The sequence below is a fragment of the Mustelus asterias genome, chromosome 23 (genome assembly GCF_964213995.1).
Source record: "Mustelus asterias chromosome 23, sMusAst1.hap1.1, whole genome shotgun sequence".
In the NCBI taxonomy this organism is placed as follows: Eukaryota; Metazoa; Chordata; class Chondrichthyes; order Carcharhiniformes; family Triakidae; genus Mustelus; species Mustelus asterias.
Window position 1 is genome coordinate 47,481,279 of NC_135823.1, and position 22,884 is coordinate 47,504,162.

A 22,884-nucleotide genomic window follows, 5' to 3' on the forward strand; every position below is an offset into this window, starting at 1 on the left:
AGGTGGCAACACAGGTGGAGAAGGTGGTGAAGAAGGCATATGGTATGCTTGCCTTTATAGGACGGGGTATAGAGTATAAAAGCTGGAGTCTGATGATGCAGCTGTATAGAACGCTGGTTAGGCCACATTTGGAGTACTGCGTCCAGTTCTGGTCGCCGCACTACCAGAAGGATGTGGAGGCATTGGAGAGAGTGCAGAGAAGGTTTACCAGGATGTTGCCTGGTATGGAGGGTCTTAGCTATGAGGAGAGATTGGGTAGACTGGGGTTGTTCTCCTTGGAAAGACGGAGAATGAGGGGAGATCTAATAGAGGTATACAAGATTATGAAGGGTATAGATAGGGTGAACAGTGGGAAGCTTTTTCCCAGGTCGGAGGTGACGATCACGAGGGGTCACGGGCTCAAGCTGAGAGGGGCGAAGTATAACTCAGACATCAGAGGGACGTTTTTTACACAGAGGGTGGTGGGGGCCTGGAATGCGCTGCCAAGTAGGGTGGTGGAGGCAGGCACGCTGACATCGTTTAAGACTTACCTGGATAGTCACATGAGCAGCCTGGGAATGGAGGGATACAAACGATTGGTCTAGTTGGACCAAGGAGCGGCACAGGCTTGGAGGGCCGAAGGGCCTGTTTTCTGTGCTGTACTGTTCTTTGTTCTTTGTTCAAACACAACAACACTAACCCTCTCCCTTCCATCCTCAAACCACCCCCTACTCCTAATTCATGGCAAATTACACCCTGGCCAAGAAGGTAAATGGGAGAGTCTCAATCCTAAACCTCTGCCAATCTAGGTCTGGAACTGGTTACAAGGATATTGTTATCAATGCGACTCCACCCTTTTTACCCTGTGCTACATATATTTGGAGCTGTAACTGGCTTCTGTTTGTAACTGCCAACACGGCGAACAGGGGTTATCCAAAGACTGCACACATTTCCTTACAGAATTAAGCTAACATTTTCAATCCATTGTTGACCAGGTGTATATTAAAATTGCATTGTCTCCTGACAGAATTGAACAGAGGCTGACTATGCTAACATGGCAGTTTACTTTGATCATCGCATTGATGCACCTGACACCGTGGGTTCTCCGTCAGAGATTGCTTGGCATCGTATCCACCCCTTGTTGGCAGTAGCCTTTGTCAGCACCAGTAGCACTCCAGGGGGCTGTGTGGATGTGTATCTTGAGCAGGTTGGTATCTCATTTCCTTCCCCCTCAGGAAGACCTGGTCCCCTTTGGTTTTCAGTTGCTATTGGCTACATTGATCTAGATGTGAGCATCAACAGCGAGTGTCAGCAAGCTAATTGATTAAAAGGGCTTTACAGCTGAGCCCTATCATCAGCAGTATATTCTAGCAGGTGTCACTAATATGGATGGTGAAAACCTGGTTTCTCCTCATTATAGAATCATAGAATTCCACTTCTTAGAAGAGCAGTTAAGGTAGTTCTGCTTCCCTGCCCTTTCTCCATTGTCCTGCAAATTTTTCTCTTCGGGTGTTTATCTAATTCTCTCTTGAAAACAACCATTGATTCTATCTCCACTGTACTCTTAGGTAGCGCATTCCAGATCCTAACCACTTGTGTAAGAAAAAGTTTATCTTCATGATGCTGTGTCCTCTGGTTACTGAGCCTTCCAGCAATGGGGGCAGTTTCTTCCTATCTACCCAGTCCAGACCACTCTTGATTTTGAGCACCTCTATTAAATCTCCTCTCAATCTCATTTTTTTAAACTTGAAAACATGAGCGAATTGCTTTTTCCACAATCAGCTAACTCAACACTGATGATTAGGACCATAGACCATTTTGTGTAGTCTTCATTACAGAATAAACTGTTACAGTCACTTGGGAACCAAGAGACTGTAGTTATTTGGGCAACAGCAGTTGGAGGTAATGGGAATAGTGCATATGAAAAGAAGCCGACGTTTGTTGTAAGTATGCTCTGATATTTCAGTCCTTGGTGAAATATTGTAATGAATAAAGCTACAAAATGTGAATATATTATCATCTGCACTCATGATGTCACTACAATCGACTCTAATCTCTGACTCTTAGAACCAACCCAACCCACAGGATTTGGGACTGTTGGCTCTAAACTATTAAATTGAAAAAAAATCTTCAACAAGGGGCGAGATTCTCCAATCTCATCCATGCCCACTCCACTGCAAATCAGAACAGAGAAATCAAGCCATTGGCTCATGTTTCCAAGTTAAAACTCCATTCACTTTCAATAGAACTGGAGAATTCCAGCTGCGAATGAGGATGGAGGTTTTTGGCACTTGTTTCCCCCTCCTACTCACATGCAACTGATATAATTCTTTAGAAGTTAGTTTTTGCTTGCTGTTGTCTAGGTGTGAGGACCACAACACAACACTGAATTACACTCTAAGTCTGCACCTTTTGCATAGCAGCCTGCATGACCAAACAGGTAGCAGCACAGAGGGCATTTAATTATATGAAGATTCACGTTTGGAAGTGAAGCATGCTGAAGTGTATCCTCCACAGCATTGTTGCACAGGTGTTAAAAGCAAATCCTGTCAACTTGCATCATGTGATAATTGTGTACTCTTCTCACTTTGTGTGTATAATGCAGATGAATGGTGTCTAAACCAAATTGGATTAAATGTTAACTAACCTCTTATTTACAGGGAGAACACATACCCAATGCACACATTGAGCGTCCCTTCCAGCCAACGCTCATCAGCTGGCATCCTTCCAAAAGGGTTTTAGCTATTGGTTGGGAAACTGGAGTGGTGATATTTTGGTCTGAACAAGGTGTGGATGAGCAACAGATAGCAGCTGGCACACACCGAGCTCAGATCACCATCTTGGAATGGAGCAGCAATGGTACCCGGCTGGTCTCCGCTGATAAGGTACATGAGAGAAGTTACAAAAAGCAGATGCTGGAAACCTGAAATAAACACAAAAAATGCTGAAAATACTCAGCATATCTGACAGCATCTGTGCAGAGATGTTTTGGTCAACCTGATGAAAAATCATTGATTAGAAGTGTTAACTCTGTTACTCCCTCCATAATGCTGCCTCTGTTGCTGAGAGTTTCCAGCATTTACTGCTTCTATTATATAAGAGAGAATGTTGAAATTGTTGCCAGATCTGAGTTCTGACATAATATAATTTTAAAGTAACTTGATGGCAACACTCTAAAGGATTTTAATGCAAGAAAATGAGGTACCTTCTGAATGATTATTTCATGCATCATTGTCTAAAAGTGTTCCACGGAGTCAACAGTACAATTTAACAATTGACTGAGAGATTCTGAGTACTTCGTGTTCTGTCCCTCCTCCTATAGTGCCTCCTCAGTGTGAAGTGTGGATTTGAAGGATTTCATTATTAAAAAAACATCTGCATTATATGGTTACAGTAGTGTAGTCATTGTGATATTGGAATGGTACTCCAAAGATTGAGAGTTCACATGGCACCATAGTAAGTTGAAATTGACTTCATAATATCTTGTAATTTGTGGACTGGCACTGGAATCAAAATGAAAACTGCTGGATTGTCGTGAAACCCATAAATGCCACTCCAGGAAGGAGTATGTCATTCCCACCCTTCATAGTTCCCTGACCTTTCACCTGAACTTGGTTTTGGCTACCCGTGAAAACACAGGCCATTGACTCATGTTAGTAACAAATGTTTCTGACTATTCCTTTTGAGCAATCCATTAACTATTCATAATTATGTGACTGCTGAAATAATAAGTATTCCCAATTTGTGACACCCACCAGAAAATGAATGCCCTGTGTTACTGTGTTTATGAATCTTGTGAATAATGAGCTACGTTACTGTTGAAAACTGAATGTAACTGGTGATGATTTTTTCATTGTATGGTGTACAAAATTTATTTCTTACCAGTGTGTTTCATTTTATAATTGGTTTGTTTCTGTGCCACATTCATACTGTGGCACAGTAGAAGACTAATCTGCAGTCTTCTACTCCACAATCCACCTTCTTGGATCCTATTCTCCTCCTTATTCCTCATACACCCTTAAAAAGTTATGATGCCTCGAATATAAAGAAATTAATGTTACTAATTTATGGCAGTAATAAGTGTCATTTCAACTGTGGCGTAATCATACACTGGTGTGTGGTTTGGTATTTTTATAAAAAGAATAAAAGTGCGTTATGTGTACTTTGAGACAGTTTTGAATCCTGTACAAGTATTGAGTTCTGAGATACAAGTTGGTCATTTTTTGTAGGATGCTTGAAGAATAACTTGAGTCTGTAAAGTGACAGTATTGTGTATAAAATTGGTATGCCAGTAGACTGTAGATGATGGGATGGATCTTACTTCTTCTCAACACTTAATGACTAGTTGCAACAGCAAAAATTCAAATGTTTCCTTTACCATGTGCCTTCATATGGTTGCTGCTAGGCTGGTGTTCTGATGGTGTGGCGGGTGGATCAGCATGGACGAGTGCAAGGATCACCGCTTGGTAAACAAGATTATGGGAAGCAACTGACCCACTGTATCTTCAAACCTCCTGCCCCAGGAGAGTAAGTACAATTTAAACCTATCATTCAAGAGACACCTTTTGCAGCCTAACACTCCATAAAATATATAATTGCACTACTGAAGGATTGCTGCATTGTTGGAGGTGTCATTTTTCAGACACTATCTAAATGAGGCTGTTTGCCCATGCCTCGGGAGGTTGATGATCTCATAATCCTCTTTAAAGAATGTATCCTAGGTAGCTTTTCTTCTTCACTAACAACATTAGAAATAGTTTGACTGATCGTTGCGAATTCTTGTTGCATGTAAAATAGTTGCTGTATTTGACCACATAATAACAGTTCATTGCATTGCACGTCAAAATGTGTGAAGTACTTTGAAATTTCTCTGCAAAAGTAATAAGGTGATATAAATACAAGTGTACCACTTTCTGAAAGAGAGTATGCCAGCATGATCTCCAGTCCAGTACAGATTCAGAAACATTGAAGCTTTTTTTATGTTGTACTGTTGTTACTTGTTGGCAGGAACTGGTATATGTGTTGATAGCTGACTACATAAACAGAGGAATGAAACTGACTGGAATGTTCCATTCTGCAGGGACCTTGTACAGTTGGCTAAAGCTGCAGTAAGTGGGGATGAAAATGCTTTGGATATGTTCAACTGGAGAAAGGTTGGAAAAGGAGACGCACCATTTAAAGTTGGACTTCAGCAAGGAATCACATGTTTTGCCAGTGTAACAGATGGTGAGCAAAACACCCTCTGGATAGCTTTAAGTATTCCAATCTGCTCCAAAGTTACATGGAAATGCTGAAAGATGTACTTTCCAATGGTTACAGTAACTACAATGAAGAATGATGCGTTCTGAGAGAAGAGGTGAAGGGTGATACTTTTCAGGTTTTAGAAATTTTCGCACCCATAAAAAAATTAAATATGAACAAAAGTTACTGCATTCCTCTCTTGAGCATGGGTATCATTTTAGTTATTCTCCAACACATTTTTTTCTATAAGTAAATCAATCTCCTACAAACTTAAACCTCTATTTCTTGGGCCTAGCTTCGTATAACTCAGATCTAACAATTAATTTTGATCACGGTAAATTGCTTATGTATATTTTATCACTGGAAGATAGAAAATAGCACAGTGCTAGACCAGTGCATACAGCTGAGCTATTTGCACAGAAGCAGAATTGGGCAAAATGCAATAAAACCGCATTCTGCAGTAAGTACGATGCTAATGAGTCCATAGAATTTACTGCTTCTATCAGCATGCAAACTCATAAAAAGACACAGAACCTGGTAGTCCAAATGCAAATGTGGTAAATGGAGTTGTGTTACCTCAGATGTGGGGCAGCACAATCAAAAAACTGAAAACTATCAGAAGGTTTTTTGGCTATAAGGATTTCACTTTGAAGATGGTATCATCCATTAGCTTCAGTACAATGAACATCTAAACAACAATGGTAGCTTGCCCTGTGACTCAATTTACTGCAGTTTCCATTTGCTTGGAAAAAAATCATCTGCACCCAGCAATGGAATATGAGACAAGGGTTGGGAAGGAGGAAGAAAGCGATGCAGACAGTGAGGTAAAGGTGGAGAGGGAGGGACTGCGTGAACCAATAATGGGAATGGAAAAAGAGCGCGCTGTGCATCATAAGGTTAGAATGGAGGGAGGAGGAGAATGCTGCATAGTGAGGGTAGGGTGAGACGAGAATGTTGCAGACCATGATGCAGGGGTGGGAAGGGAGAGTTAAATTGTTGCAGACAGTGAGATTAGGGTGGGGAGTGAGAGTAATGATTGCTGTATACTTTGCGTTGTTGAGACTCTCGATATTACACTTCTGAGTTTCAGTTTTGTCATTTCTATCTGTTTAATTTGTTCTGCTGTGGTTTGCTGCTTGTAATTCACTGGGCTGCCTTCATGAAGAGTCTCAAGGTATAAGCCATTACATTTTGTCTTGAGGTTAGTTAATTTGCAGGGTATAATCTTAAGATCCCAGATATATGTTTGTTCTCCTGCATACTCTGTTATGCTCTGTTCTTAAACCTGAAGGAAACCAAACTTACATCACATATATAGTTCTACTGAATTGAAGATTATTTTAAAATATTGCAATGCCTGTTGTTTACTCAACAAATCTATATGACACAATTAGATATAATTTTTGACTTTATCAAAGTAGTATTATTGCACTTGAATCTAAATAAGCATAATGGTGGCACAATGATGGGTCAGTGGGAGTGTTCATACCCTTTACCCTTTAGTTGTGAAAATATCCAGCACAGAATTGGAGATTTTGTACTTCCAAACTTAGGCTATGGCTGGACAAAGTATTTTGCACAGTTTAAGCTTGGGTTGGAATACAGGCCTGTCACTATGACACTAGGGTCCAGCACTGCTGGGGAAAGGTCTGCCATTAATTTTACTGGTCCACTGTATTTTAGTATCTTCTGTTTCAGACACTTTTCACCCATTATACGGCTTTTTCTTAATGGGGAGTCTTTATGCTGTCAAGTTTTTTCCCTCAGCATTTTTATTGAAAGCAGTTCACACCGCCTTTTCTATTTGTATGTTTTGTTTGTGGGTGTTGGTCACTTCTGCAGCTCTGGGCTGGCAGGACTAACAGTATTCTCTAAATTAGAATTGTTTAATTTATTTTTAAAACTGTGTCTTTCGCCGCAGATACTGCCAGACCTGCTGAGTATTTCCAACATTTTCTGTTTTTATTTCTCTAAATTAGGTACTGTGTACCATGTTAGTGAAAAAGGAAAGAGCTTACAGGTCCTCCACACTGATGGACCAATCAGGAAACTCATGTACATGGAGGAGAAGGAAATCCTGATGGTTGTGACTGAAGCACTTTTCCTATCTCAGCACAGTATTGGTCTTGATGGAACAAGTCAAGAACTTATGAAGGTAGGAGCATGTTTATTGGTGTCTGTAGGACTTTGGGAAATTCCTACTCTCAATTGTTATAGATAACGTAAAGATTACTAACTATTCCAGGGGTTCTTCTCACCTTTGGTTGGGTTGGTTGGTAATATCATAGCTCTCAGTGCTTTCTTTCTTTTACCCCTTAACTAATTTTACTCCATTGTGTTCCTTCTTGTTCTAAGCCACGCACCATGTTGCAAGTATAAGGATAGCACTAGTCATTAGTGTGTGTGTCCATGAGAAGCTTTTATTGAACTGATCTCGAAGACACATGACTACAGAAAGCTTGCGGTGTCAATCAGACTGGTTAAATTTCAAAACCCAAACATTCCCCTTTTATAGTTGTAATGTCCTAACTATGTTAGGGATTCTGGTTTTAACAAAAAAATAAAAGATGTGATTTGCCCACTTAGATTCAAACTAACAACAACAGATTTATTCTGGGAGCTTTTTCCTGTACAGACTGAAAGTAAAACAGCAGCCTCTGCAACACCCGAATGATATCACCATCAAATCATGTCATCAGCTCTTAAAGCAATCTGCAACCACTTAAATATGATAACACCCCTCCCCCTTTACTTCTGTGATCATTACAACAAATTACTACGATGTTATACCTAGAATCAATAATACTCTAGACACTGAACTATGCATCATTACTCATTATACACAATCAATAAGAGAGTCAATCAAGAGGACGTCTATTCTTGTTTGGTTGTATACTGTGTTCTGAATTTTGGCTGTCCTTGATCCTAGAAGTATGATTTGGAACTTCAGTAGACATTTCTTCTCCTGGAACTAATTCTGCATCATTCTCACGTGGTGTAGTCGCTCAGGCAACTCAGATTCAACTAAGTCTTCCATAGTAGTATTCACAACACTAGGGACTAAAGAAGTTGGTATTTCTGGGGATGATTTAGTGAAATCATTTCGAGATAATAACAATTGATCAGCATTGCGTTGCCAAACTAGTTCATCTTCAGTTTGAACTAGGTAAGAAATTGGACTGTTTTTGCTAAATCTGTGGCTGGTACCCATTTCTCACTTGTGGCATAATTTTGTGCTAACATTCAATCCCCTTGTTGAAGTGAGCGTTGTTTTGCTCTCACTTCTTATCTAGCAACTTGAGATTGTTGTTGACGCTCTACTATCTCTGAATTTTCTGGAGGTAATAACAAATCAAATGTAGTTCTCAACTTTCTCTTTAAGACTTGTGATGCAAGTGAACTTTGGGTAGTCACATGAGTAGTATTTCTATAAGATGCCAAAAAGCTATTCACACATGATGCTTTTAAAGAATATTTCAAAGACTATACGAATCTTTCAGCTAATTCAGTGATTGATGGATGATAAGGTGCAGATTTTATATGCTGAATACCATTTACTTTGAGATAATTCTCAAACTCTTGTGAAGTAATCTGTGAACCACTTTCACGAACCTGTTCCAGTTTACCAAATCTTGCAAAAATTTAATCAAGTTTTCAATGGTTTGTTCAGATGTGATAGATCTCATGGTAACAACTTCTGGCCACTTTGAGTGTGCATCAATTATGACTAAGACTTGTAACCCGGCAAAATCTACATGAATCATTGCCATGGCATTTTAGGCCACTCCTTACACTGTAAAGGAGACAACAGTGGTGTATTTCTTATTGACACTGTTCCACTTTTTCTTCAATCTGAGCACCCAGACCTGGCCACCAAAAATATCTATGTGCTAATATTTCCTTCATCCGGACTATACCAGGATGTCCTTCATGTTACTCTTTGGAAAAAAAAGTGGATTTTCACAGTAAGAAAGGCAGTCTAGGAGCAATGATCACTTGGATTTCCCACAATAGACACCCACCTTGGAAGGTCAGTTCAAGCTTTCTCGACACGTATGGTTCCAAATCAGGATTCGTCTGATGCATTCCAGCAATCATTCCTTTCAATACCATATCCATCACCTTCCCCATCACAGAACCATTTCTGGTATGTCTTTGAACTTGAGGAACTGTCACAGGCAAATGATCTACTACCAAAAAATAAAGAATATTGGCAAAACTAGTTGCTGGCATCTGCTCAATAGGCAAAGGTAAGCGTGATAATGCATTAGCATGCCACTCTGATGATACTTTATATTGCAGGAGCGTCCAGATAAGATCAGTGACCATATTTGCGATCGACTAGCAGGTAACAATGATATGTCTTTATGTGGCCCAAAAATAGATAAGGATCGATGATCAGTCAATAATGTGAAATTATGACGATTTAAATAATGATGAAATTTCCGTACGCCAAAAACTATACTCTTTTTCTAGCTGAGCAGAGGTAAATTCAGCACTAATCAGAGTATGCAAAGCAAAACTATTGGTCGTTCTCCCCAAGGGATAATATGTGAAACTATTATCCCTATTCAATAAGGTGAAGCATCACAATCAGTAATGATGACTTCGGATTAAAATGAACCAATACTTCAGATTTCTGAAAAGCATCGTTGATATCCTTATATGCTTTCTCACATTCTATTGTCAAGTCCCCTGAGTGTTTCAGACATAGTAAATTATGCAATGGTTTCAATAATATAGCTAAGTTAGGAACAAATTTGTCATGATAATTTACTAATAAGAATATAATAAGATAAGAACTAGGAGCAGGAGTAGGCCATCTGACCCCTCAAGCCTGCTCTGCCATTCAATAAGATCATGGCCGATCTTTTTGTGGACTCAGCTCCACTTATCCGCCCGCTCACCATAACCCTTAATTCCTTTACTGTTCAAAAATTTATCTATCCTTGCCTTAAAAACATTCAATGAGGTAGCCTCAACTGCTTCACTGGGCAGGGAATTCCACAGATTCACAACTCTTTGTGTGAAGAAGTTCCTCCTCAACACGGTCCTAAATCTGCTTCCCTTTATTTTGAGGCCATGTTCCCTAGTTCTAGTTTCACATGGCAGTGGAAACAACTTCCCCGCTTCTATCTTATCTATTCCCTTCGTAATCGTATATGTTTCTATAAGATCTCCCCTTATTCTTCTGAATTCCCATGAGTATAGCCCCAGTCTACTCAGTCTCCCCTCATAAGCCAACACTGTCAACTCCAGAATCAACCAAGTGAATCTCCTCTGCACCCCCTCCAGTGCCAGTATATCTTTTCTCAACTAAGGAGATCAAAACTGTACACAGTACTCCAGGTGCGGCCTCACCAGCACCTTATACAGCTGCAACATAACCTCGTTGTTTTTAAACTCCATCCCTCTAGTAATGAAGGACAAAATTCCATTTGCCTTCTTAATTACCTGCTGCATCTGCAAACCAACTCCTTGTGATTCTTGCACAAGGACACCCAGGTCCCTCTGCAAAGCAGCATGCTGCAATTTTTTACGTTTTAAATAATAGTCCATTTTAATCCCAGAAAGGACCTCAATTGTGTTACATTTGTTGGACGTGGTGCTTCTAATATAGCTTCCATCTTTTTAGGTGCTTCATGTAGGCCTTCACTATCAATAACGTGTCCCAAATACTGGACTGGCGTCTGGAAAAAGTCACATCTTTCTTTCTTGATATACAGACCATGCGCTTGAAGACATTCCAATGTTGCTTCTAAATTATTCAAATACTCTAGTTCACTGGACCCTGTAATTAGAATATCTTCCAAGTAATGTTGAATACCAGAAAGACCACTTAAAAACTGATCCATCAATCTTTGGAACAGGGCTAGAGTGGATGTTATTCCAAAAAGATCTCTTTTATAACAAAATAGACCTTTAGGAGTAATGATGGTAAGCTATGGTTGAGATTCAGTAGTTACGTTCATCTGTAACTATGTTTGTGAAAGATCTTGCTGAATCTCTCCCCACACGATAACCCAGCAAAACAAATCTCCAATTCAAGGAAGTGGATATTGATCAGAACACCACACAAGATTTATGGTTGTTTTAAAATCACCACAAGTACAAACTAAACCATCTGGTTTCTTGACCGGTATAATGGGGTAGCCCATTATACTCATTATAACTGGCTCTAACACGCCAGTGTTAACAAGTTGTACTAATCCTTCTTTGACCTTGGAACGAATTGCATATGGCACTGCTCTTGCTTTGGGACTTTTCATTTGACTGTTAGGCTTTATCTTGAGTATCACTTGAACTCCCTTCATTGAGCCAAGTGTCTCTTCAAATACACTTGTGTATTTTTCCAGAAGCTGCTGTAAGTCTCTTTTGACATCTGCCAATCTGTTGACAGCACTCCAGTTAAGCTTTATCTTCTCCAACCATGATCTCCCAAATAGAGCTGGAAAATTACCACAGACCACATGGAGAGACAACTCCACTGTTTGTTCACTCTACGTTCACAATGATGTAACCTTTTAACAGATCAGTCTCTTCTGTTTAAACCTTTAAATCACATCTGCTGGTTTTAAAAGAAGATCCTTCAGCTTTTGTTGGTATATGGTCTCAGGAATTAAAGATACAGCAGCACCAGTATCAACCTCCATCCTAATAGGTTGTCCACTTAACTTCGGAATCATCCAGAATCTATATGATTCACCCTGTATGGATAAGATGTTCAGTTGGAGCACTTCATCATATTTCTGGACACTCTTCTTCACAGTCGTAATTCTTTTCTTCAAAGGTAAGAACTCATGGGATCCAAGCTAATTTGGCATATTGGATCCAACATTGGCTGAGTGGCAGGAAGCAGAGGGTGATGGTCAGGGGATGTTTTCTGACTGAAAAACTGTCCAGTGGGGTCCCGCAGGGATCAGTGTTGGGGCCCTTACTGTTTGTGGTTTATGTAAATAATTTAGACTTGAATGTGGGAGGATTGATCAGTAAGTTCGCGGATGATACAAAAATTAGTGGGATGATAGATAGCGAGGAGGATAGTCTTAGATGGACTGGTCAGATGGGCTGCTCAGTGGCAAATGGAATTCAGTCCAGATAATTGTGAGGTGATGTGCTTGGGCAGGACAAACAAGGCAAGCCCCAGGTGGGTGACACAGTGGTTAGCACTGCTGTCTCAGAGTGCTAGGGACCCGAATTCTATTATGACTTTGCGTGACTGTCTGGGTGGAGTTTGCACGTACTCCCGATGTCTGCGTAGGCTTCCTCCAGATGCTCTGGTTTCCTCCCACAGTCCAAAGATGTGCAGGTTTAAGTGGATTGGTAATGGTAAATGCATGGGGTTACAGGGACAGGGCAGGTGGGGTGGGCCTGAGTAAATTGCTCTTTCGGAGATTCGATGTCGACTTGATTGGCTGAATTGCCTCCTTCTGCACTGTAAGGATTCTGTGGGAGAAGGTCATGTCCGGGCAGGGTGGCAGTGCCAAGGGACATTGCTTAGGGGTGTTCTGTGGAATTGGGGGGTGGAGGGATTCCATGATTGGGGGGGTGGGGAGGGGAGGGAAGTTCTGTGACAGTGGGTGTTCTGCAGAGGGGGGAGGAAGACATCTGGAGGAAGCCTACGCAGACATCGGGAGTATGTGCAATCCGTGGCCAGGGAGTTCTGTGGAGTGGAGTTCCATGGTGGGGTGGGGTGGGTGGGAGGTGGAGTTCCTTAGGTGGGGGTAGTGAGTTCTGTGATGAATAGTTCAACATTGTGGGACCCGCCACTTCACTTTTTTTCACTAAGAGCCTAATAGTATGGTGGAGAAAGCTGTCTTAGAGCCAGTTGCTTCTACACTGTTTTTCCCACCCATTGCACCACTCTGCCAGAAAATGAGAAAATCCCACCTGTCGTGAATTGCTATTGACATGTTCAGGGTTACCAGTCCAAGCTTTAGACTTGCTTCAGCTCAAATAAGTGGCCAATGTGTCCCATCTATGATTTAGAATTCTAGATCTTCTTCCTTGCCATTGCATTGGACTGTCATGCTAACTTGTTCTTTTGGGATGAGTATTGTGCCATATATATAGACTCAATTTTACTTTAGAGGACTTCATTTTTAGTTAATAGCTACCTCTGGAATCTATGACTGATTTGGAAATGAAAAACTTTTAAATAAAGCTGTGGAGCAGAAATCATTCCTTTTTTGGGTAATTTTTCCACTTATCCCTCACAAGTTTGACATATAGTTGCTTGGAAATATTTCTCATTTGCACAATTGAACATGTGGGAAAAGACTTATCATCCAGTATGAAAATTTTAGCCACTTAGACTGCTGGACCATCTGTGGGAGTGGACCGTTATCCCAGTTAGAGTTACTGCCTTGGGGAGTGGCAAAACTCTAGTGGATGAAAATAGCACCTTTGGTGTGAATCATTAAAGCTTGAATGTGAGGTGTCTTAGTCGGGATGGGATTCTGAATTGTTTATTGCCTGACCAAATTCCCATTTGAGTAAATGCTGTGTCATTTCAAGGTTTCGATTGTGCTCAGACTTGTCTCTGTTTCTGTTTGCAGGTAAAGCTGAGCGGAAAGGCAGGCCAAAAAGCTGATATTATCTGGGTGGAGAGTGGCCTCCTCATTACAGCAACAGGCGAGATAGTTATTAGGTGAGGACTGGATTGGTTACAGTGAATTTCATATCAGTACTGGGAGAGGATCCTTGAGTTTGCGACAACATGGTGAAGTGTCATGCAGTTTGCATGAAGGCTTAAAATGTTATTACAGTATCCTGTGACTCATATAAATTTTCAGTTGTGTTTTATATGAAAACCTACTTTCACCTGTTGGATTTAATTGTCTGTACTGACATATAAAGTGCATGTTTTGTTTGTATTGAAAACCATGAGAAGTTTGATAACAGACATGGCCAAGAATATTCATTGTTAATAGATTTAACCAAATTTGACACTGTTGCTAGGATGCCAAGGTTTAGGTTGCAAGCATAATTAGGTAAACTGCTTACATGGTTTTCTATTTTTTCAATTTTTGGAGAGCTTCAGATAAGTCCCAAGTTTTGTTCTTCAATTGAGAAGATTGGAATCAATTTGCTTTTTGGTTCTCAACCTATCTAAAATTATTTTAGTAAAATTGTGAGTCTTTCTTCATTTAGAAATGATATATATATATGTAGGGGCAGAGTGGGAGGAAGCCCAATCTAGCACTCATTCTAAAATCACAAGCCTAACTTCAAGAGACCAGAGATCTGATTGTTCCCCACTGCTCTTCCCCCCCCCCATCCCCAAAGCCAATGTACACTTCCCCGTTTTACTATCCCCACCTAGTATATATTTCACCCACCATTCTACCCTGTAAGTTAATATGTCAGTAAGAAGTCTCACAACACCAGGTTAAAGTCCAACAGGTTTATTTGGTAGCACAAGTCACTAGTTTTCAGCGCGCTTCTCCTTCGTCAGGTGAGTGGGAGTTCTGTTCACAAACAGGGCATATAAAGACAAACTCAATTTACAAAATAATGGTTGGAATGCGAGTCTTTACAGGTAATCAAGTCTTAAAGGTACAGACAATGTGAGTGGAGAGAGGGTTAAGCACGGGTTAAAGAGATGTGTATTATCTCCAGCCAGGACAGTTAGTGAGATTTTGCAAGCCCAGGCAAGTCGTGGGGGTTACAGATAGTGTGACATGAACCCAAGATCCCGGTTGAGGCCGTCCTCATGGCTGCGGATCTTGGCTAACAGTTTCTGCTCAACGATTCTGCGTTGTCGTGAAGGCCGCCTTGGAGAACGCTTACCCGAAGATCAGAGGCTGAATGCCCGAGACTGCTGAAGTGTTCCCCAACAGGAAGAGAAGACTCCTGCCTGGTGATTGTCGAGAGGTGTTCATTCATCCATTGTTCTAGCGTCTGCATGGTCTCCCCAATGTACCATGCCTTGGGACATCCTTTCCTACAGCGTATCAGGTAGACCTCGTTGGCCGAGTTGCAAGTGTATGTACCGTGTACCTGGTGGATGGTGTTCTTACGTGAGATGATGGCATCTGTGTCGATGATCCAGCACGTCTTGCAGAGGTTGCTGTGGCAGGGTTGTGTGGTGTCGTGGTCATTGTTCTCCTGAAGGCTGGGTAGTTTGCTGCAGACAATGGTCTGATTGAGGTTGTGCGGTTGTTTGAAGGCAAAAAGTGGGGGCCTGGGAATGGCCTTGGCGAGATGTTCGTCTTCATCAATGACATGTTGAAGGCTCCGGAGAAGATGTTGTAGCTTTTCCGCTCCGGGGAAGTACAGGACGACAAAGGGTACTCTGTCCGCCATGTCCCGTGTTTGTCTTCTGAGGAGGTCGGTGCGGCTTTTCGCTGTGGCGCGTCGGAACTATCGATCGATGAGTTGAGCGCCATATCCTGTTCTTGTGAGGGCATCTTTCAGCGTCTGGAGGTGTCTGTTGCGATCCTTCTCATCTGAGCAGATCCTGTGTACATGGAGGGCTTGTTCATAGGGGATGGCTTCTTTAATGTGTTTAGGATGGAAGCTGGAGAAGTGGAGCATCGTGAGGTTATCCGTGGGCTTGCGGGACAGTGGAGTGCTGAGGTGATAGTCCTTGATGGAGATGCGTGTGTCCAAGAATGCAACCAATTCCAGAGAGTAGTCCATGGTGAGTCTGATAGTGGGATAGAACTTGTTGATGTCATCATATAGGTGTTTCAGTGATTGTTCACCATGAGTCCAAAGGAAGAAAATGTCATCGATGTATCTAGTGTATAGTATCGGTTGAAGGTCCTGTGTGGTGAAGAGGTCTTGAACGAACCTGTGCATGAAGATGTTGGCATATTGAGGTGCGCATTTGGTCCCCATGGCTGTTCCGTGTGTCTGGATGAAGAACTGGTTGCTGAAGGTGAAGACATTGTGGTCCAGGATGAAGCGGATGAGTTGTAAAATTGCATCTGGAGATTGGCAGTTGGCGGCATTGAGTACTGAGGCAGATGCAGCAATGCCATCATCGTAGGGGATGCAGGTGTAGAGTGCCGAGTCATCTTTTGTGACAGGGAGTGCTCCTGGTTCAACTGCACCATGTGTGCTGAGTTTCTGTAGGAAGTCCATAGTGTTGTGACAAAAGCTGGGGGTTCTTTGTACAATGGGTTTCAGGATGCCCTCGACGTAGCCGGAGAGGTTCTTGCACAGGGTCCCATTGCCCAATACGATGGGACGGCTGGGTGTGTTGGCCTTGTGTATCTTCTGGAGGCAGTAGAGATCTCCAACGCGGGGAGAACGTGGGATGAGAGCACGGAGGGTGCTCTGAAGGTCCGGATCAAAGGTCTTGATCAGTCTGTTGAGTTGACGGGTGTGTTCTTTGGTCGGATCTGCGGGTAACTGTCTGTAGTGTTCCTCGTTGTTCAGTTGTCGGTACACTTCTTTGCAGTAATCCGTTCTGTTCAGTATGATGGTGGCCCTTCCTTTGTCTGCTGGTTTGATGACGATGTTGTGGTTGGTCTTGAGAGCACGGATGGCGCTGCGTCGTGCTGGGGTGACGTTCGGGGCTGCCTTGTGAGTGCGGCTGATAAATCTGGTATTGACGCACCTCCTGACAGCTTGGGCATATATGTTGAGTCGAGGGCAGCAGCCTTCCAGAGGAGTCCAGTTCGACTCTCTGCTCTTCGGTCGCTGCACCGCGGATCTCTCTGTCGGCTGTTCCGGTTCATTGGCTGTCTCATTGTGTTCGCTGTTGGCCTCTTAGGGTTTGTGGAAGAACTCCCGCAGCCTCATTCGCCTGATGAATTCCTCTGTGTCTGCTGCAAGACTGATGGGGTCTATTTTGGTGGTGGGGCGGAAATTGAGCCCTCGGCTGAGAACTTCCATTTCATCTGGTTGAAGTGTGTAGTCCGACAAGTTGACAATAGACTTCCCTGCAGTGGTACTGTTTTCTACTATGGTACCAGGGGAGACTTGGTTGCTGCTGGTGGTGATGCCGAGTTTCTCAAGTTTCCTGTTCTTGTCAGCCAGTGCTCACATCATTGGGTTATATCCCTGGAGATTAATTTTGTTGGTGAGGAACCTACAAATAACAAAAAAGGCTACTTTTGCTTTTCATAAGATTAATGTAAACAAAGCAAATTATACTTTTTTTAAGAGTAGGTGAGAATGAACGTCAAACTAATTCACTTCATGAAAAGAAGCTGACTATTACTGAGGATTCCTTGAAGCAGAAATGCATTCTTCACAAGGAATAAGTCTCCATGATAATAAACCACTGTTTATTTAAACAAGAATGGGTAGCTCACCATATGAAGGTAAAGGTGTAAGTTCCAATGTGGCACTCTACAGTTTCCCCCTGTTTTTGACATAAATTTTGGTTTTTTTTTAGCTTTTTCTGTGAATGCCAAGGTGTTGAAGGGTAGCACAATTCTCATAACTTGCTGATTCCATATTTTCATAACAATGCCAGGAAATTTGTTCATTCAGAAGTTATGTGGAGATGCCGGCGTTGGACTGGGGTAAGCACAGTAAGAAGTCTCACCACACCAGGTTAAAGTCCAACAGCTTTATTTGGTAGCACGAGCTTTCGGAGCGCTGCCCTTCATCAGGTGAGACAGTGGTTTCTGTGAGGAGGATGCTAAGAGGCTGTAGGGTGACTTGGACAGGCTGGCTGAGTGGGCAAATACTTGGCAAATGCAACGTTATGTGGATAAATGTGAGGTTATCCACTTTGGTGGCAAAAACAGGAAGGAAGATTATTATCTGAATGGTGGCAGTTAGGAAAAGGGGAAGTGCAACGTGATCATGGTGTATGGTGGAACAGTCACTGAAGGTTGCATGCACGTACAGCAGATGGTGAAGAAAGCTAATGGCATGCTGGCCTTCATACCAAGAGGACTTGATTATAGGAGTAAGGATGTCTTGCTGCAGTTATACAGAGTCTTGGTGAGGCCACACCTTGAGTATTGCATGCAGTTTTGGTTTCCTAGTCTGAGGAAGGACATTCTTGCAATTGAGGGAGTCCAGCGAAGGTTCACCAGACTGGAATGGCAGGACTGACATATGAAGAAAGACTAGGTTGACTGGGCTTGTACTCATTGGAATTTAGAAGAATGAGAGGGGATCTCATAGAAACAAATAAAATCCTGATGGGACTGGACAGGCTAGATGTGGGAAGAATGCTCCCATGTTGGGGAAGTGCAGCACTAAGGGTTCACAGTCTAAAAATAAGAGGTAAGCTATTCAAGACCAAGATGAGGAAGAACTTCTTCACTCAGAGTTGTGAACCTGTGGAATTCTCTACCACAGAAAGCTGTTGGAGCCAGTTCATTAGATACGTTCTAGAGGGAGCTGGACATGGCCCTTGTGGCCAAAGGGATCAAGAAAGCGGGAGTGGGATACTGAAAGTGCATGATCAACCATGGTCATATTGAATGGTGGTGCAGGCTTGAAGGGCTGAATGGCCTACTCCTGCGCCTATTTTTCGATGTTTCTATAATGTGCCCCTATAGTGATTATGGTCAGATCTGCAATCAAACTACTGTGCAGTAGATTTGATGGCAATGGGATGAAACTAATTTTGAAAACATTATATTTGTTGTGGGGCAAAATTAGCCGTCCAGCTGCTGACAGACTTTGTTCCCTTTAAGTGACCAGACAAGTTTCAGCATTTTAAAATCGGCCTTTATTACAAGCTATAGCTAGCGCTGCAGAATGCCAGCTGCTGGCACAGCCAAGAGTCCTGAATACGGCATCACACAGACAGATATACTTCCAGATTCAATTACAAGTAATTAACATACACCAACCAGAGATGTACATTTGCATTGACGTTATCTATATCCATTCACAACTATCGATTAGGTACCATCATGCATAAGGTACGAATACAACTAACCAATTACAATCTGTGCATATCTGCTTGATTATAATATCCAATCAGTGTAAAGGCTCGTACATGCTATCTAGTCTGATTTATCACTGGCCATAATTTGTTCTTAACATAACAACTTGTGTCTGACTTGTGGATATCAATTATCCTCCCTATCCATTCTTAATTTATTCTCTCAAGCTAGGGAGATTCGAAGATAGTATTGCATGCCTGTGTTATCTTTTGGACCATTTGGTTGTCATAGCAAATGGCAATCCCACATTGTTTTTCCAATCTCTGAGACTTAACTAACAGTTTGCAGTTTTGTCCTTGGGTCCTAGTTCACAGTCCGCAACTTGTATGATATTCATTTTTTAAGACTGTCATTTAATTTGTTACACTTGCAGTATCTGCCTAATATTTCACTCTTGGTATGTTAAGGTGAAGAGTTTTTTCAATCAGACCTATAATTGATAACTTTTATTTACTGATGTCCTGTGTGTCATTTTATTGACCAGACTCATGAAATTTGGATCCTCTCCCAGTTAATGTGCACGTATTGAATCATAAGTCACAGTTTTGTGACAGTTTTATCTTTTGAAAAACTTTACCGACAACCTTTAGATGCTTGATGTAAGTCACGCCTTTAAACTGCACTGTGTAATGGAGCTTGTGGCATCTTTTAATGTACCTACTTTGAGAAAGGCAGGATGAAGTGATCTGACATTAACTTTGTGCTGTTTCCATCAGGCTCTGGGATTTGGACAAAGATGAGAATTACACTTTAACACTAGATGAACAACTGGGGTTTAGCACTGGAGAAATCATAAATTGCATCTCATACTCTGAAAATAAAGGTAGGTCTGTGTCTTGCTCTCGTTTTCTACTTTCTCCTCATTGCCTTGAACTTTTGATAATGAAAATCCACAAACTATACAGCCCTTAAAAAAAACTTTAAAGAATAATTATGGCCCAAGGGAGAACTGATTAGATTTTGGCCAAGATGTAAATCGAGATCCTGGTATTTTTTAAGGATCCATTGACATCGGGAGGTAGGACAAATTGACTTGTTTTACAGTTCATTTGGAATATTGTGGATTTCCTCAGCAATTTGTCACAGCTTTCAAAAAATGGGAAGTTTTCAGAGCAGGATTTTGGATGTGGATTGGCCTGAAGAATCCTCAGTGAGATCGAAACACTTTAATAAAAAGATTTCTTCTTTCAGTTATACAGTTACAGGGCATCAATCAGGTTGTGAAAAGCCTCGAGGAAGAACCTAGTAATTGTAAAAACCTCAAGTTAACACAATGTGGCAGAGGTGGCTGTATTGAGTGCCCTCTTCATTTGCTGCTGACAGTGTTTGCTAAATGAATGAAATGGACAACTCTCTTCTCTCTTAGGCAGTCCCTCAGGGGTGAGGATGACTTGCTTCCGAGCTAAGATTAGTTCTCATGTGACATAGGAGTCCAATACGTGACCTACAGTCTCTGTCAGAGGTGGGGCAGGCACTAGTTGGAGTAGTGTGTGGGTGGATGCCCAGTTTGCCACACATTCCTTTTGCTGTCGATGCTTGGATTCAGCTGTTTTGACAGCACTTTCCAAACCCACGACCTGCCACTTCGGAAAACAAGCAAACACATGGGTACACCACAACCTACAAGTCCCCTTCCAAGCCACATGACATCCTGACTTGGAAATAAATCACTGCTACTTCATTATTGTTCAGTAAAAATTCTGGAACTCCCTTCGTAGCAGCACAGTGGGAACACAATGCTTACTGCAGGGGTAGATGGAGGAGGTTGACCACCACCCACTCAGAACAATGAAGGATGAACAATAAATGCTGAGCTTGCCAGAACACACAAATTAATTTTTAAAAAATTCCTATAACCCATTGGCCAGAATTCTGCAGTCTCGCACACTCAGTTGCTGCTGCTAGCGAGAATGCAGAATTTGGCGCTCAGCCAAATCTCTATTCACAGCAGCGGGACCGGATTATCCCAGCTGCAAACGAGGTCAGAGAATTCCAGCCATTGTCATTGACCTGAAACATAAACTTAGTTTCTCTCTCAATAATTAATATTAATGAGAACTTGTCCCTCTCGAGCTTGGATATTCTGATATCAATTGTAGTGCACTGCATTACTGCACTTCATCAATCATTGATTCAAGATGGAAACTCACAGGTTTGTAAGACTTGATATCATGTTGGGTAGTATATTTGCCCACTCTCACAAAGTATTGCTTTTTAACATAAATGTTGACAAGTAAAATTGGTGGCTGATTTAGGAAACCATGGGCCCAATTTTACCATCGTTTTTGGGCGTGAAAACTTGGTAAAGTCAGGCGTGAGGCGAGTAGCGCAATCCACACCAACCTCCGCGCCGGTTCCCCCTTTACCAAGGCCTGAAAATGGCCGCGATCAGGATTGTGCCGAAACAGGCGCAACGGCCATTTAAATGCATTTGCATGCATTTAAATTGACTTAATGGGCTGCACGCCCAATCTTATCGGCACTTCACCATCGCGTTTGCCCATCCAGATTCAGCGTGAAACAGACATGCTCTACAAAAGTCCGATTCGGGTGCTCCAGCCAGTGAGGACGTAAGTGCCAAGCGACCAACGGCTCTCTGCTTGAGATCGGGGAGTTGGGGTGGGATGGGGGGTGGGTCCACTGCCACTCTGCCTGAGATCAGTGAGGGGGAAGGGGGTGTCCACTGGTACGCTGCCTGAGATTGGTGGGGGGGGGAGGGGGCCACAATCAGTTTGGTGGCGGGTGGGTGGGGGGGGAATAAGTGGGTCAGTAATGTTGTGGGGTTGGGGCAATGTCTGTGGGGACGCATTATCCGGCCCGGGAGCGATGTGGCATTCTATCACTTTTTTCTGCTCCTGTGCAGTTGGAGGCTACAGGGTTTTGGGTGCATTAAGCCCCGCCCACAGGCTTGTGCAGCGCAATTCGGAATCGCTGATATTTATTCAGGCAGAGTGCATATGCAGGCGCCTGAGAACGGGGCTAAAAGTCGGATCTGAAACACCCCCAGTTTCAAGTCCGCCCAGTACTTAGAATCAAAATGGTAAAACAGGGCCCCATAAGTAATTCACGCTTACTGTACGAGGGATCTGATTGAATGAATAACTTCGCTCCTAGGTATCATAGCAGCTGGAACCAGTAAGGGACAGGTTGCTTTGTGGCGAAAGACTCTAGTCAACAGTTTGAGTGGTTGCAAAATAGAGGGAAAAGACCAATGGAAACTGCAAGCTCCGATTGATCTTGAAGGAAATATCATACAGATCAAGGTAATGAAGGTGAAGAACATATTCACTGTGACTCATTCTTACAAACAGTTGCACACAACACATTTAACTTTCTGTACAAGAGCAATGGACCTAGTCTTCCACAGCTCACTGACTTGTGTTTAACGGCTACTGGTTATTTCAGTCACTATTTCCAGTGCCCATATTGTCGGTGCACTTACATGTATCTTCTCCCCAAATGTATATTCAAAAAATATATTTATCAAATGGATTTTTCACACCATGATGAGATTTTAGTGGGCAAGAAAATGTTGATGGTTTTTTGCAGAACATGTCTGAAAAAGGTGAGTGGAGTCATCTCATTATGGCTCCTAAAGATTTCAGATCCACATCTTGCTGAGAAAGGTTCTCCAATTGTGAAGTGTGGAGAAATGGGAATGTCTACAGGTCTGCGCCTACGTACTATAGAACCGATATATTCAGTTTTCAAATTAAACTGATAAACCCCACCAAACAGATGGTTTCAAGCAGTGTTTCTGTTGCTGTTGGTGGAGAAGGGAGAGAGAGTAACTTAA

At 42.2% G+C, this 22,884-nt stretch overlaps 1 protein-coding gene across 2 annotated transcripts in view; it reads left to right on the plus strand.

Annotated features, from left to right (window-relative positions):
• Positions 1–22,884, plus strand: part of ift140 (intraflagellar transport 140 homolog (Chlamydomonas)) — a 118,283-nt gene that overhangs the window by 1,768 nt on the left and 93,631 nt on the right. For both annotated transcript variants that reach the window (XM_078240449.1, XM_078240450.1), the window contains exons 2-9: positions 1,007–1,186; positions 2,640–2,864; positions 4,385–4,506; positions 5,060–5,205; positions 7,200–7,375; positions 13,779–13,870; positions 19,805–19,911; positions 22,203–22,351. In XM_078240449.1, the coding sequence (XP_078096575.1) occupies positions 1,034–1,186; positions 2,640–2,864; positions 4,385–4,506; positions 5,060–5,205; positions 7,200–7,375; positions 13,779–13,870; positions 19,805–19,911; positions 22,203–22,351 (1,170 nt within the window). In that variant the 5' untranslated portion in view covers positions 1,007–1,033. The remainder of the gene's footprint in view (positions 1–1,006; positions 1,187–2,639; positions 2,865–4,384; positions 4,507–5,059; positions 5,206–7,199; positions 7,376–13,778; positions 13,871–19,804; positions 19,912–22,202; positions 22,352–22,884) is intronic.